Raw genomic sequence first — 14,400 nt, 5'->3', positions numbered from 1 at the left:
ATTGATATTGGCTTAGTTCTGTAACCATCTGGCTTGTCATCAGTTCAATTTCTGTGGTTGATGGAAATATCAGAGGTTTTGGTGGTTGGTCCAGATCTTAAAGATCTCAGTTGCCCCAATAAGGTAGTGTCACCATTCTTCGAGGGTGAGCATGATGGCTAAGAGTTCCTTATTGTATATCTCATAATTTTGCTCCATTGTCGTGAGTGCTTTAGATAGAAATGTGACCAGTTTCCACCTTCCATCCTGTTCTTGGGAGAGCACTGCTCCTATTGCTCCCTTGCTCGAGTTGGCTTTGACTCAGAACCTCTCTTCTTGTGTTGGGATTGCAAGTACAACATCCTCAGCCAGTCAGTGCTTGAGATCTGTGAAGACAGCTTGCTGTGAGGGGCCTCAGGTCTATAGGGTATTCCTGATCAGCTGAGTCATTGGGTGGACTATCTTGCTGTAGTCATAGATAAAATGTCAATAGAAGTTCATGAAGCCAAAGAATGACTGTAATTCCTTTTTCTTGGTTAGTTTTGGCCATTCTGTGACTCCAGCAACCTTAATAGGGTCCATGCAAATGGCCCCTTCTGAGATGATGACTCCTAGATACTCTGTTTCAAGAACCTTGAATTCGCATTTTTTGGCTTTAAGGAATAGTTTGTGCTTTCTCATTAGAGCCAGTACTTATTATACTAGGGCCCTATGCTCCTTCTTTATCCTGGACATTATTAGGATATTGTCCAGATAGATAGTGACTTTTCCAGTGGAGATGAGATCTTTGAATATATCATTCATCATCCACTGGAACATGGCTGGGGAGTTTGTCAACCTGAAAAACATGACAGTTGGTTTGAATAGTCTGTGATTCGTTCTAAATGCAGCCTTTCACTCATCTCCTTCCTTAATATGGACATTATTGTATCCCCAACAGATGTCAAGTTTTGTATAGTATTTGGCACCCTGGAGCTTATCCATCAGCTCAGAGATTAGCAGGAGGGGATACTGATTTTTGATAGTCATTTCATTGAGCCTTTGATAGTCTTGGATCAGCCAAAGCTTATCATTCTTTTTTTTGAAGAAAAAGAAGGGTGATGCCATAGGTGATTTGGAGGGTCTGATTCATCCACTGAACAGGTTTTCATCTAAAAACTTGTCGAGTTTCTTTTGTTCATTAATGCCAAGTGGATACGTTTTACAGTTCAAGTTGGCATTGGCATTAGGGATAAGCTCAATAGTGTGATCCCAGGGCTTTGGTACTAGTAACTCATCAAAACTCTCTTTCTTGAATAGGTCTCTATAGTCACATGCCCAGTCAGGTATCATCTCTTTAAAAGTTCTCTCTCCTTTCTGTTCATTGGCCTTAATGGCTAGATTATTGGCATAGTGTATAGCCTGGATATGTAGTTTCTGTTGGAGATCTATGGCAAGGATCGTCTCTCCATCCTCCATTTCTTTATCTCACTGATCTTCAGGATCTTCATCAGGAAGTTCGAACAGAATTTTCTGACAGTGGCATCTTGTGAATGTAATGCATCTGGTTTTCCAGTTGATCAATAGGTTATGCCATATTAGCCAGTCATGATCTAGGAAGAGTTCTTTGATCCCAAGGTCTGTGATGGCTAAGTTGATTTGTTCTGAATGGTCACCAATTGTGAGTCTTAATTTGATGAACTCAGTGATTGAGCCAGCTTGGTTTTTTGTTCCGTCAGTGTTATAGACTGGTATTAGGGCAGCAGTGGCCCTGGTTGGAAGTTAGTGCTTGTTGATGAAAGCACAATTAATTGAACTCCTGGTACATCCACTGTCAATTAGAGCTGTTGCTGCATACCTAGTTCAGGAGGTGAGAGTTTTGATCTGGACCTTTGTGATTAGGTCCTGCCCAGCTGTCTTGGCCTGCCAGATGAATCTTCGCAGTCCATGGAGTTCATCTAGCCATTCTAGGGCCTGACATCATTCTGCTTTTTTAATTCCTTCTACCATCTCATTGATCACCTCCTCAACTTTAGTTCAGTGAACCCAATTTTTCAGCACAGCCTTTGCTGCCACCTCATTTTTGGCTTCTCTGATGGCCCTCTAAGTCCATTCCATGTTGAATGGTTTGAGCCAAGTAGTAGGGCTCTCTGCCTCTGTTCAGCCCACAGGTGTTTGAGTTTTCTTTGTTTGTGATTCTTCAGTGTGCATGGTAATACTTGGTATATTCAGATGCATAATATAGATAGGCATAGGAGTTACTACAGAAGTACTATTAGTCTAGCTAGCAGCTGGAGTTTGCACACTGTGAAAGTTCTTAGCTGATTCAGTGGAATTGCTCACTGATCAGCTGTTTTTTTTACCTTCTCTACCTTCATTTCCTTGCTGAGTTCTTCATCTTCCTTCTGAAGTTCAGTGATTTGTGCCCTGATATCTTCCTGAGTTCTCTTCTTCTTTGGGCAGTCCTTTGCCATATGTCTCTTTTGTCCACAGTTGAAACACTTCCCCTTTTTCTTCATATGATCAATATCTATCAGCTTCTCACTTTCCATATAGGTGGTGCCAGTTCCAGTTTGTTGTGTGCTGTAGGTGGAAGTCATGGAGATTCCTGATGATTTTCCAGCAGTTTGCCCCAACTTGTTCAGGGTTGGCAGTGTCAGCTTCTTGTAATCTTGTAGCATAGAGGACTCTGCTTTCTGCTTTTGTTGTTCCTTATACATCTCGATGATCCAGTCTTTTCACTCATTGTATCTGACTGGCATTAATGCTTTGATGCCAATCACTGAGATCATCATGATGTACAAGAAAGAAACTCCTTGTTTGAGAGCTTCCACCATTTGGCTATCATTGGCTGTATCATCCTGTATTCCAGCAAGTTTTGCAAGCCACTCTAACTCATTGAAATAGTTGGTGGCTGCTTTGTCTGCCATCTTGTACTCCTTGATCTTTTGTTTATATACTTTCTGCACTGCTGGGTCAATGAACTTGTTGTTGAGCATTTGTTTGAAGATGGGCCACAAGGGGTATCAATAGTGTCCCCTCATGGTGGAACAGAAGTTCAGAGAGATTAGAATCCACCAGGTTTTTGCCTTTTCCTTGAGGTAGGAGGCAGCAAAAACAACCTTATTCATATCTATGCTGAGATACCCAGTGTAGACTTCAAAGTATTGTTCACAGTCAACAAGGAAGCAGTTGGTGTCATTCAAGGCCCCTTTAAAGAGTCAAGGCTTCCGAAGAAGATCTGAGCGACATTGGAGGATGGCTGCATCATAGAGCAGCATCTCCATCAGATTGGGATATTCATTGAAGGGTGGTTGGTGCCACTCATTGGGTGGCCCAAGAAATGAATATAATGAGCAGTCATCAGCCACCAGACTGCCTGGAGGAGGTCCCTCCTTTCTGATGATCACTCCATCTTGAATTATGAATCCTAGGTGTATAGCCTCCAGATCATCCCATATCGGATTCTTTCCTATCCCACTGATTTCTGCTTCATCCAGGGGGGGTTGTCTCTCAAGGAGTTGAGATCCTTTGCTGGTCCACAGGTTTCAATAACCGATGGCTTTTTCTTCTGGCAGTATTTGGGTTTGAGAGAGCTGAGTTGCTATTGATCGAGAGGAGGGTGCAGAACACAAAAGTGTGCTTTAGATGAATGGAATCATGTATACAGCTCACTTTGGGGTGACAGATGGAGACATTAGCATTGGATGTATGATCATTGGCATCTGGTATACCAATAGCCACTGTACTGGATCTTTGGGGTGCTGCTGATTATATTGGGTGGCGACATAGTCTGTTACTGCATGCCTAAGGATTTCTGTTTATTTATTAGTAGTAGAATAGATGTACAATTGTCCTAGTTGCGATGCCACCCAAATGGCATCATGCTATAAGAAATTTACTCTCTGCAGATAATACTCCTGGTATTTCTGTGCTCTCACCTTCTTTATCTCCTGTTCCAATTCTTCTTCATCAGTGGTTTCATATGCATACCCTCCACCAGAACGAGATGGACTGCTGCTTTCAGTTTCCCCTTCTGTGTCCTCCTTGTCATCTCCTCCCTTCTCGAGGAGGAAAATGGCAGGTGGGTCATAAAAACTCCCTGCCTGCTCTGATTATATCGTTGCTTCACTGCTTTGACTGAGTACTCGGCCTAGTGGTTGCAGAATCTGGTGTATGATTATAGGTGGCAACTAGACAGCTCTCAATGTCAGAATCATAGTGATTTCCCTCTGTCACTCTTGCTGCCATCACTTGCTTATAATAGAGGCAGATGTTTTGCTGGTAGTCATTGTCAATAAGCTGTCCAATGACCCTACTTCTGAGAAAACCTCAGAGTGCATGGGCAGAGATGTGAGCATTTCCAGGGACTCGGAGCCTGTAGTGCCCCAAGATAGACTCATCACTTCCAAAAGTGGAGTCAGCACTAGGGGTTTGTCAGGAAGAAGGATACTGAGGGGTTGGGGGTCTTTGTCCTCACCTGGTTCAGGTTCTGTTGGCCCAGTACTCAGGGGTTCTGCTCCATGATGTGCTCAGCTTCCTGAAGATGGGAGAAGAGGGGTCCACTCATACAGGCACGAGAACACTAGCGATCTCTAGTCAGAGCCTATACCAGTTGGTGATATTGGCCCTAGCCAGTCTTTCTCTCTCCACTTCTCACTGGCAATTTCTGTTTTGCTCATCATACTCAGCAGCTGCCCTTCTCTGAGACTCTTCCATCGTGATTCTTTCTTCAGACTCATGACATACTGGCTGCAGCTCAGTCTGCTGTCTTTGTCCTTTCTGTCAGATGGCTTCATCATAGTCAAAGGAGACAGTAAAGTCCCAGGTGGGAAAATACCTTTGTATAGTCTCCTCCCATCATTCTCATTGTCTCTGCTCATTATTGGGCTGTCCAGCAATGTCTTCCCCCATCCAGGCACTGATGGCTGAGGGAGAATGAAGGCCATGAGGCTGGCTGCCAGATGTTGATATGCAGAATCTTGAAGCCATCCAAGGGGCATCAAGAGAGTCCCTGGCATGGTCAGCAATCCCATAGGTCTGAGAGACAGAAAAGGGGGAGGGGGACTGCTGAAAGAAGTCCTCAGAGAGATTCTCATCTTCATGGTTGGAGACTGTGTCTGATACAAAGATTCTACATCCTCCTGGAATGCGAGAGTACTGGTTTTTGGGTCAGGGAGAGTGCTGTTTTCCCTCTTCTTCCTGACCATCCCCCTGATGCAAGTCACTAGGCCTGGCTTCTGAGAGCTGATAGGTCATTCATTGGGATTCTGAGATATTATGTAATAGGAGATCAGAAGTTACATTTTATAAAATATGCTAAATGTTTTGAAATTTCTGATAATGTCTGATGGCCCAAGTGGTAATGAAATGGCATCTCTGACACAGCTGAATGATCACTAATAAACCAATCAGTGTTCCAATGATGGAAGAGAGGAGTTCAAAGAACTGATGATCGAAGTTAGAATTGTCATTGTTTAAGAGGAGCATTCAGTTTCTCAGCACAATTAGGCTTAAGAAAGGGAATAAGGAAGCTTCAAGCTAATTGTTAGACTCAAGTGCCACATGTTTAGAATCACATGATAATCAGGTGTCCCTTTGCACTTTGAGGGATCAGCTGAGTTCACTTGTTGTGAATCCAAACAGTGTGTCACAAGGCCTGTGGTGTTGGCTCGAGTATAGAATGAGATGAATAAACTTTAGCTCAAAGCTGGAGTATACCAGCAAGAGCTGTGGTCCTTAAATACTGTTCTGACTATGCTAAGAATATTACTACTAATTGTATCTCCTTGTGTCTATGGTGCCCATTGTCCTAGAGCATCACTGCTGTACATAAAAGAATGATTATGCATTGTTGAGCATCGTTGATGTGCATTAGAGAACAATGGTGAAGTCGACCAGTTTGTGATGACTAAGCCACTCCCATGATCCTAAGCACCTCTGTCTTGACATCTTGATTAAGCATAAATAGGGGTTTTAAAGGAGGGAAAAGGAAAAAATTGTAACAAACCACAGTTCTGTGAGTCATATGTCTATGCTAAAGCTACATGAAAGCCAGTGTCTAAGGCTTGAGGGGAAGAATATGCAACCAATATTAGAGGTGAAATTCACTTTGATTTATAGGGACCTGCATCTGTAGAATCTCTGTGTAAACACTATTACTTCATCTCTTTCATTGATGACAGCACTCATTGGGCTTACCTTAAATTCTTACACCAGAAGAGTGAAGCTTTTACAGCATACAAAGCCTATAAAGCTCACATCTACACTCAGTATGACTGCCCTGTAAAAATCCTCCATTCAGACCATGGAGGTGAATACTTTGACAAAGTGTTTGTCTTGCATCTGAAAAATACCAGCACAGCAAGAAAGATGACTGTGCATAATATGCCACAGCACAATGGGGTGGCTGAAAGGTATAATTGCACAGTTATCAAAAAAGTCAGGACTATACTGCATTCGAGTGGCTTACCTCACTTCCTATGGGCTGAGGCTGTTCACTATGCTGTTTGGGTCCTCAACAGAATATTGACAAAGGCTCTGAATGGGATGACTCCTTATGAAGCTGTCACAGGAAAGAAGTCAGATCTAAAAGGGTTGTGGGAATGGGGAGAGAAATGCTGAGTACACCTTGAGACTAAGGCTATGAAGTTGGATAGCCACATATGTGAAGGTCAATGGATTGGATTCAATGAAACAAGCAATGGATCTCATGTCTACTGGACAGAGAGCAAGATGGTGTCCATTGAGTAAAATGTCTATTTTGACACAACTCATATTGCCACTGACAATCTTGAAGGAGAGAAAGACATTGAGCTACACAAGATTCTGTCAATGCCAAAAACTCAGTCTAATCCACCTACTGCAAAGCCATCACAGGTGTCACCTACCCCTAAAGCCCAGCCTACAGTCCAACCCATAGTTGAAAAAACCCATTCCAGATGCACTTGAAAGTCTAGCTAGCAGGTGCTGAACCTCATCTCTGGCAAAGGCAGTGTATTAGCACACTCAAGCAATTCTGTGGTATCTGTTGGTGTTCAGTTACCAGTTGCCAATGAAAACAACAAACCTCTCAAGTTTGAGGGAGAAGGAGAGGCAGATTGGTTGATGATACTCAAGGATGCTGACTTCCTTGAGGAGTATGCCATAGCCATTTCAACAGCTGATGCAGAAGCCTTAGAGCCATGCAGTCTAGCTGAAGCAAAGCATCAGCCTGATTGGCCTTTGTGGAAAGATGCAATACAGGAAGAGCTTGCAACATTGAAGATTGTGGAGACTTGGAAAATTGTCAAAAAACCAGTTGGAGCAAATGTCATGGGCTTAAAGTGGATCTTTTGAATCAAGAAGAATGCTGAGGGAGGCATAGTCAAGTTCAAGGCTCGCTTGGTAGCACAAGAGTTCTCACAAGTACCTGGCATTGACTACTTTGACACTTATGCTCCTGTTGCAAGACTTGCATCTATCCATTCAATCCTTGCTATGGCTGTGACACTCGACCTAGAGCTCCATCAAGTCAATATCAAGAGTGCATACTTGAATGGAAAGCTCACCAATGAAGAAATCATTTACATGTGTCAATCTCCTGGCTATCCTGAGCCTGGCTCCCATCCTGATCAAGTCTGCCATCTCATAAAGACTCTATATGGTTTGAAGCAGAGTGGTTGTCACTGGTATCAATATCTTGTTGAGATTTTGGTGGTGCAGCTGGGATTCAAGCAGTGTAACATTGATCAAGCCATGTTTTATAAGCAGGAGGGCCAAAACTTGACTATCATTGCTGTCCATGTTGATGACTGCACCATCACAGCATCATCATTGCATCTAGTGCAAGAGATAAAAGAAGGTATGGCAAAATACATGGAAGTGATAGATTTGGGAGAGCTGCACTGGATTCTCAGCATTGAGATCATGCATGACTATGAGTCATGCTCTGTTTCTCTTTCCCAATGCTCGTATATCGATGCCATTGTTTATTGCTATGGCTTTGAAGACCTCAAATCAGTCTCTATACCAATGGATATTAATCTCTGTTTGTCTTCCTTTCCTGCACCAGCCTCTACCCAAGAAATTGCAGCCATGAGAGATGTCCCTTACAGGGAGTCTGTTGGCTCTTTGATCTGGGTTATGCTCAGGACATACCCTGACATCGCATTTGCGATGACAACAGTCTCGAAATATTCAACAGCTGCTGCAGAGGCTCATTGGAAGGCCGTAAAGCACATTTTTCACTACCTGAAGGGCATGAGAGATTACCAGCTGATGTTTGGGGGAAACAGAAAGGTTTTGCATGGTTATGTGGATGCTGATAGGAGCATGGCAGAGGATAGGCATGCCATTACTGGGTATGCTTTCATGCTGAATGGTGGAGCTGTTTTGTGGTCATCTAAAAAGCAGGAGATCATCTCACTTTCAACCACCGAGTCTGAATATGTGGCTGCAACACATGCATCGAAGGAGGTGCTCTGGCTTTGCAGTCTGCTCTCTCAGGTTTTCTCACTGATTACTAAGGCTACAACTTTATTCTCAGACAATCAGTCTGCTATTGCACTCTCAAAAGATCATCAGTATCATGCCTGAACCAAGCATATCGACATTCACTTTCACTTCATTTGCTGGGTCATCAGTGAAGGCTCCCTTCATCTTGTTTATTGTCCCACTGAGGACATGGTTGCTGATGCTCTCACCAAGCCTTTACCTTCAGCCAAGGTGAAGCACTTCGCTACTGAGCTTGGACTTTGCTCTGCTTGAGGGGGAGTGTTGGATTATCAAGCAGGAGCTCCATCATATCCCGCCGGCCAAGCTCAATACCCCTTTATGTCGGGATGGACTATATATATTGAATACGGTCCATCGAGCACCCTCACCATGTTTCTGCTTATTGCTACACTGTGTGAGGTCTACGTTATAGCTAACAGCATACTTTATTAGGTGCTACGAATGCGCATCATTTTCTTAGACCTTGAAGAAGATACAGGACGATACTATTTGGTCATCGTGGTCAGAAGAGTCCCGGATATTCGGCTCGCTTTCCCAGAGTTGATCGATATCAACTCTCCCTCGATATCAAGTTTGGTTCGTCGTTCAAACACTCAGAATCCTACGTGACTTGGTCAGGCAGAAATTATTCTTCCAGCTGTCAGCAAAGAACTTACAACTATCTGTCTTTGATGCGGACGCCGGATCCAAAGGTCATGAGGAATGCAATGTACTCCTAGCCGGTACATTTTTACTGCTACCATATTGCATACTTTGATGGGTATAATTCAGTATGAGAGGAAAGACCCACATTTCTGATCTAGTTAAGAATCTTATTACCACGAGACCTCAGGACATCTGTCGATCTTTGATGGACCTAAGTCAAAGATGATTTACGGTGGGATTATTCTCATGATGCAGATCTTTGTCAGACAATCACCTTGCGAGTATGTGCTGCACGTATTTCTAGAGTTCCTTGCGCTGGCATGCTAACTCTCCTTTCTTCTTCCCGACAGAGATGCCAGAGATGGTTCAAGATAAGTACTCGGGCACCTATTCTTCTCATAGGGAATCACTGGATATCAATGAGCCCAAGAATAGAGAGTCAGGAACTGTCCCTTCAGCAAGGCACTGAAGGTGATCTTCTCGATGAGCTGATTATCTTGGACGGGTTTCGAGTGGATTTGTGAATATATCGTGCGTATGTTATCCCACAGGCCACTTACCTCCTTCTCTCTTCCCTCATCCAGAGATCCCCAATGACCATCCAGACTAACATCCCACGAGACCTTTCCGACCCCGACAGAACCGCCATATTTCAAAATCTTGATACTGACTTGAATTCAAGGATACTCTACTCTCTGCTGAATGGTGCGTACATTGATTCAAACTTGTGATACGTGTCTAATCAGAGCGCTCCATAGGGATATATACCGGGATTGTTGCCGTAACATTGTGGAATATCTGTGAGCCTGGTAACATCCCTACAATGCGACACAAGCTCATGTGAATGACATAGTTATGGACAAGTCCCGGGCTGTCGGACGAGCCATGGTCGTCCTGATAATACTCCTCTATATCGTTACTACCGTTGACTTCGCCCTTATCATGTCAAACATCAACTCTGTATTCGTCGATCACGGACAGAGCTTTCGGACCGAAAACGTGTTCTACGAGAGTCCCGGTGTATCGGCAATAATCAGCACGGGTGTAGCAAGTACCCTCTGTACGATCCTCGCAGATTCTACCATGGTGAGTGTGACAATGCAATTTTCGATGCCGCATACAATCCAATTGTAGATTTGGCGTTGTTGGACCGTCTGGGGTCAGCGGTGGCTGATCATTCTGCTTCCTGCACTCTTTCTTGTTTGCGCAGTCGGTAAGACCTCTCAGACCTCTTAGTTGGCTGATTTACCCAAGCGTTCGTGCAGTGTTTAAACTTCTTGGTGACTACGAAGACTTTACCGTCTCCAATTCCTATATTCTCGGTTTCGTACTCTATTCATCCTTCCTCCTTGCTACGAACTTTTTATGCACCTTCCTTATCGTCTACCGCATCATCACTGTCGCTCGAGTAGGAGGGGGAGGGAGCGGAGTCAGAGCTTACCGGCGCATTATCGAAGTCTTGGTCGAATCATACGCTCTTTATTCGATGTCGCTGGTCTTATACGTGGCGTTCTACGCTCGTGATGCTTATTTCGGGCCATACTTTGATATACTAGCAGCCATCGCAAGGGTACGCTCATGTTATTTCCCTAGATCAGCATCTAACAGACATCGTGTAGGGAATTGCCCCGACGATCCTCGTAGGACGCGTCGCAGCAGGTCACGCCCGCCCAGACGACTCTTGGCAGGGAAGCGCGGTATTGGGCTCGCTTCGCTTCGGGACGCGTCTCAGAGGTCAGAATTCCACGATGAGTGGAGACGTTGAAGCTGAACGGGAGAGACACGACAAGTATGGCCACCGATCCGTGGCCGAATCCCAGGAAAATATTGACATCAGCTCGGAGGATGTCATCGGTAATAATAGCCCCGAGGTTGAGTTGGAGAGACCAGCCGATAGTCATCTTAATAATGAGAATGGCATTCGTGGGGATGCTCAGCAGGACAGTCCGGAGGGCAATCTCAGTGGGATATTCATTGTATCAAGGGATTGATGATATTTATGACCGTATTTTGCTTCGAGTATGCTCTATTTGTTCTCTATCACCACATCGTTGTTCAAGTTTTTGTTTGTTTATTGGATTTGAAGTGCATACAGGGGAATTGCAATTCAGCTCCCTCCATTTAACGATATCATGAGGCGCCAGCTCTCGGACTAAGTAGGTGACGAAACAAAGGGGAATCTGTGCTGAAATGAACCCACTCGTGAAAGAGAAAGTATGCCTACCAGGGTAAGGCGCAGAGTGCCGATGTCGGAAAACGGGACCCTCGAACAACATTCAGATCATTGCGCGCCAAGAATTTTCTTTACTGCAGTTCAATAATGAACTGCCTCCTTCTCAAGGTACTCACTGTGCGCCTTCGACATTGCTTGATGTCCGAGCTTCGTACGGTGGCCACCGATTCGGAATGCCAAGCGTTGTGCTGATAATCATCAAGAGAATTGATGGCACCCGCTCATTATTTGGAAATCCGCCGACTCACGAAATCGAGTGTGTTTGTAGCTAGAGGGGACAGAAGAGAGGGTGTGGTTGCCATTTTGGGGCTTCACTCTTCCGTGCGCACCAAGTTTGCAAAGAGGATATGGTTGTTCCCTACGGTATGGAGAGAAAGAATCATCCGAGTCGCTCTTGATGATTAGATCCCCGTTAGGAAAAAGGAACGTGTCAAAATAAAGTTTTGTGCCACAAGTCGACCAAAAGCGACACCGCGTGATCTCGGAGAGGCGGGATCAGGTCCAACTTTTTACCACTACTATCCCCTTCTCCCTTTCTTTTGCTCTCGCTGTTCTTGCTTTCGATAACCGTGCATCGCTATCCCTCATTTAGACTGCTCACATCAAAATGGCCTCAACCATGGAAGCAGGTGTACTCTCCCGGGCGGCACAGCGCAAACAGAGGCTCTTGGAAATTGAGAATGAACAGAGGATGGAAGATGCGGAAGCGCTGAAGATGACGGAGGTGCTTGGAATTGCTGAACTGAACGTCTTCCACGCTGACGGCGTTATAGGAACAACGGCAGGTATTGCTACGCTCATTTGCGACCGTGACTTCCGAATTCTTTCCTCTCGATGGGCTGCAATGGACACCAGTATCGTTGAACAAGCGCATACAGGTACGTTCGCCCTGCCATCCCCTGTTCACATCTTGTGACTGAAAGAGGTGTAGGTGATGAAGCGAGTGGCGACGAAGGAAGCAGCCCCGACGACCGCCTCGGATGACCGGCCCATCTTTGCACCTGCCTCGCCCCCGCCACCAGCTCTTGCTTCCATCACAAACGCCACTCTCGGGTCCGCAGAAGACACTATACGCGTGTCGTCAGCGTCGATGTCTGCATTCCTGACGTCTTACTATGCCTCTCCTTCTCGCAGCGGGGAACGGTCCAGGTCGCCTGTCAAGGGCCTGTTTATGGAGGAAGACGGGAATCCCTTCGTCAACGAGGCAGACGAAACGACTATCCGCGGTCGTCTCAGTCGAAAGTCAGAGACCTCTTTGCCTGCGCCTATATCCACGTCAGCCAAACCGTTGGACGACGATGAGCTACGCACGCCTATCGCGCCATTTCATTCTATATCTTTCAAGCAGATCCATACCTCTCTTGAACAATCCATCCCTACACCCTGTCCGTCGAGGAAGAGGAGACTAGATGGATCTCCTTCGACTGGCACGAAGCGTTTACATCACATATAGCTATCCTTATTGCTATTTTGCTCAACCCCCCACGTAAATACCCAGCCGCGCAATGTATATGGATTTACCGAACATGATATGGGTTGTTAAGACATTATCCATAGGCATGAGTACCCACCTATCTGCTCTCACAGTACTACGCGGTCACATGCAGTTGCATCAACTGATCATGATATCTTGATTGTATAGGGTCCATCCTGAATACTGGATAGTAACAAGCGAAATATGTGGGAAATCTGTGGAGGATAAAAGGTTGAGTGAAATTTGGCCGGGTATTCCCGGATCCTGATAGTTTTCGATATGGCTAATTAACAGGTTTTCCTAATCATCTCTGTCTGTTGATCAGCAGAAGCAGCCACTCGTCAGGCCTTCGGAAGGGGTGGCTGCTCCCTCTATTTAGTATCATGATACGTTCAACGCTAGACATCCTGCGTCCGCGACTCATGCTGCCTTGGCCAGTCGTGCGCGGTGCTCCCACGCCGACAGACTTGCCGACTGGAGACATCGCTGATGAACCGGGGATCATATCAGTGCTCCGCTACAAAGAGCGATATCTGCTCTCCCGCCAGCCTCATCGTTCACCACATGCATGTCTCTGGCTTCTTCCGCTGATTCTTCACAGCTTCACGTTTGAAGAATAATTACGAAGTTTGTCCCTATAACTTCGACACCTCCAACACAAACTTCCCTCAATGTTGTTCGGTTACCTCTTGTTCTTTCTGGCCGCCTTGGTATCTGGCGCTCCAACCTCATCAACTGGAGACCTCGTCAATGCACTGAGTATCGGTCCCATCTCCAATATCACGGTGGACATTAGTGTATGCTCTTTCGCTTCATCATGTGCAACCATAGCTGACGCTCAAACAGCTGAACTCCCTCATCAACAACGTCGTCGAGTACGTTATCCCACCTTTTTAGGCTTTGTCAACCCTTGCTCATCACGTCTCGACGCAGTGTGTCGTTTACCGGTACGCCATCATCCATTCCCTCTCCCATCCGTCCCATAACTCCCGCCCAGTCGCCAACTTCATTCCCGCCGAGCTCACCCTCGACCGCATCGTCGTCTCCGCCGGCGTCAACAATACCCAATACGCCTCCTTCGACCACACTTTTTCCGAGCCCGTCGTCATACCCTTCTTCGGCCACGCGGATTCCGGCATGATAGAGAACGTTCCGCTCACCCAGGGCGCACTGGCGTCGCTTGAGATAGTCCCGCTGGGATATCTGGATTTGCTTAACACGTCAATGTATCTGAGGTGAGGTGTGCGTCGTGTGCTGTTCTGATTGTGGCTATAGTGTGATACAGGGCAGCGACGGTTTCTGGTCAAAACGGTATCCCGTGGAACCTTACGGGGCTCACGCAGGATGATGTCTCTACTACGTGGGTGTTATTGGAACCTTTTTTTTGGTGAAATAACGTTCACAAATTTTCCGGACAGCTATCAACTTACTTTCGCGAACTTGAAGGAAGACGAGTCATGAGCCACGATGAGGTTTATTTTTTTTGCAGGGATGATTCTTTCTAGATGTTTGCAAACCACTAGGATTGATACCAAGTATCAGCTCTATGATATTCCCCGGAACGGCGTTTACAGAATGTGAGTGGTATAGAACA

At 45.5% G+C, this 14,400-nt stretch overlaps 3 protein-coding genes across 3 annotated transcripts; all 3 read left to right on the top strand.

Annotated features, from left to right (window-relative positions):
- The first annotated feature begins 9,356 nt into the window (after positions 1-9,356).
- On the top strand, positions 9,357-11,226 carry BT62DRAFT_926024 (uncharacterized protein). The gene is made up of 7 exons (XM_043184935.1): positions 9,357-9,377; positions 9,443-9,804; positions 9,858-9,899; positions 9,953-10,185; positions 10,234-10,312; positions 10,365-10,669; positions 10,719-11,226. Exons 2-7 carry the CDS (start codon positions 9,693-9,695, stop codon positions 11,088-11,090), a joined length of 1,143 nt encoding a protein of 380 aa, XP_043045343.1. The 5' UTR covers positions 9,357-9,377; positions 9,443-9,692; the 3' UTR covers positions 11,091-11,226.
- Positions 11,227-11,814: 588 nt separating this feature from the next.
- BT62DRAFT_926023 (uncharacterized protein) lies at positions 11,815-13,029 on the top strand. The gene is made up of 3 exons (XM_043184934.1): positions 11,815-12,056; positions 12,106-12,210; positions 12,264-13,029. Exons 1-3 carry the CDS (start codon positions 11,940-11,942, stop codon positions 12,783-12,785), a joined length of 744 nt encoding a protein of 247 aa, XP_043045342.1. The 5' UTR covers positions 11,815-11,939; the 3' UTR covers positions 12,786-13,029.
- Positions 13,030-13,477: 448 nt separating this feature from the next.
- On the top strand, positions 13,478-14,267 carry BT62DRAFT_999550 (uncharacterized protein; the record flags this gene model as incomplete). Its single annotated transcript, XM_043190828.1, has 6 exons — positions 13,478-13,603; positions 13,653-13,681; positions 13,740-13,753; positions 13,804-14,032; positions 14,092-14,166; positions 14,225-14,267. 6 exons carry the CDS (start codon positions 13,478-13,480, stop codon positions 14,265-14,267), a joined length of 516 nt encoding a protein of 171 aa, XP_043045341.1.
- Positions 14,268-14,400: the final 133 nt, after the last annotated feature.

Source organism: Guyanagaster necrorhizus (genome assembly GCF_019112545.1).
Source record: "Guyanagaster necrorhizus MCA 3950 unplaced genomic scaffold BT62scaffold_2, whole genome shotgun sequence".
NCBI lineage: Eukaryota > Fungi > Basidiomycota > Agaricomycetes > Agaricales > Physalacriaceae > Guyanagaster > Guyanagaster necrorhizus.
The sequence above is the reverse complement of the archived record's forward strand: the minus strand, read 5'-3'. Positions and strand labels throughout refer to the sequence as shown.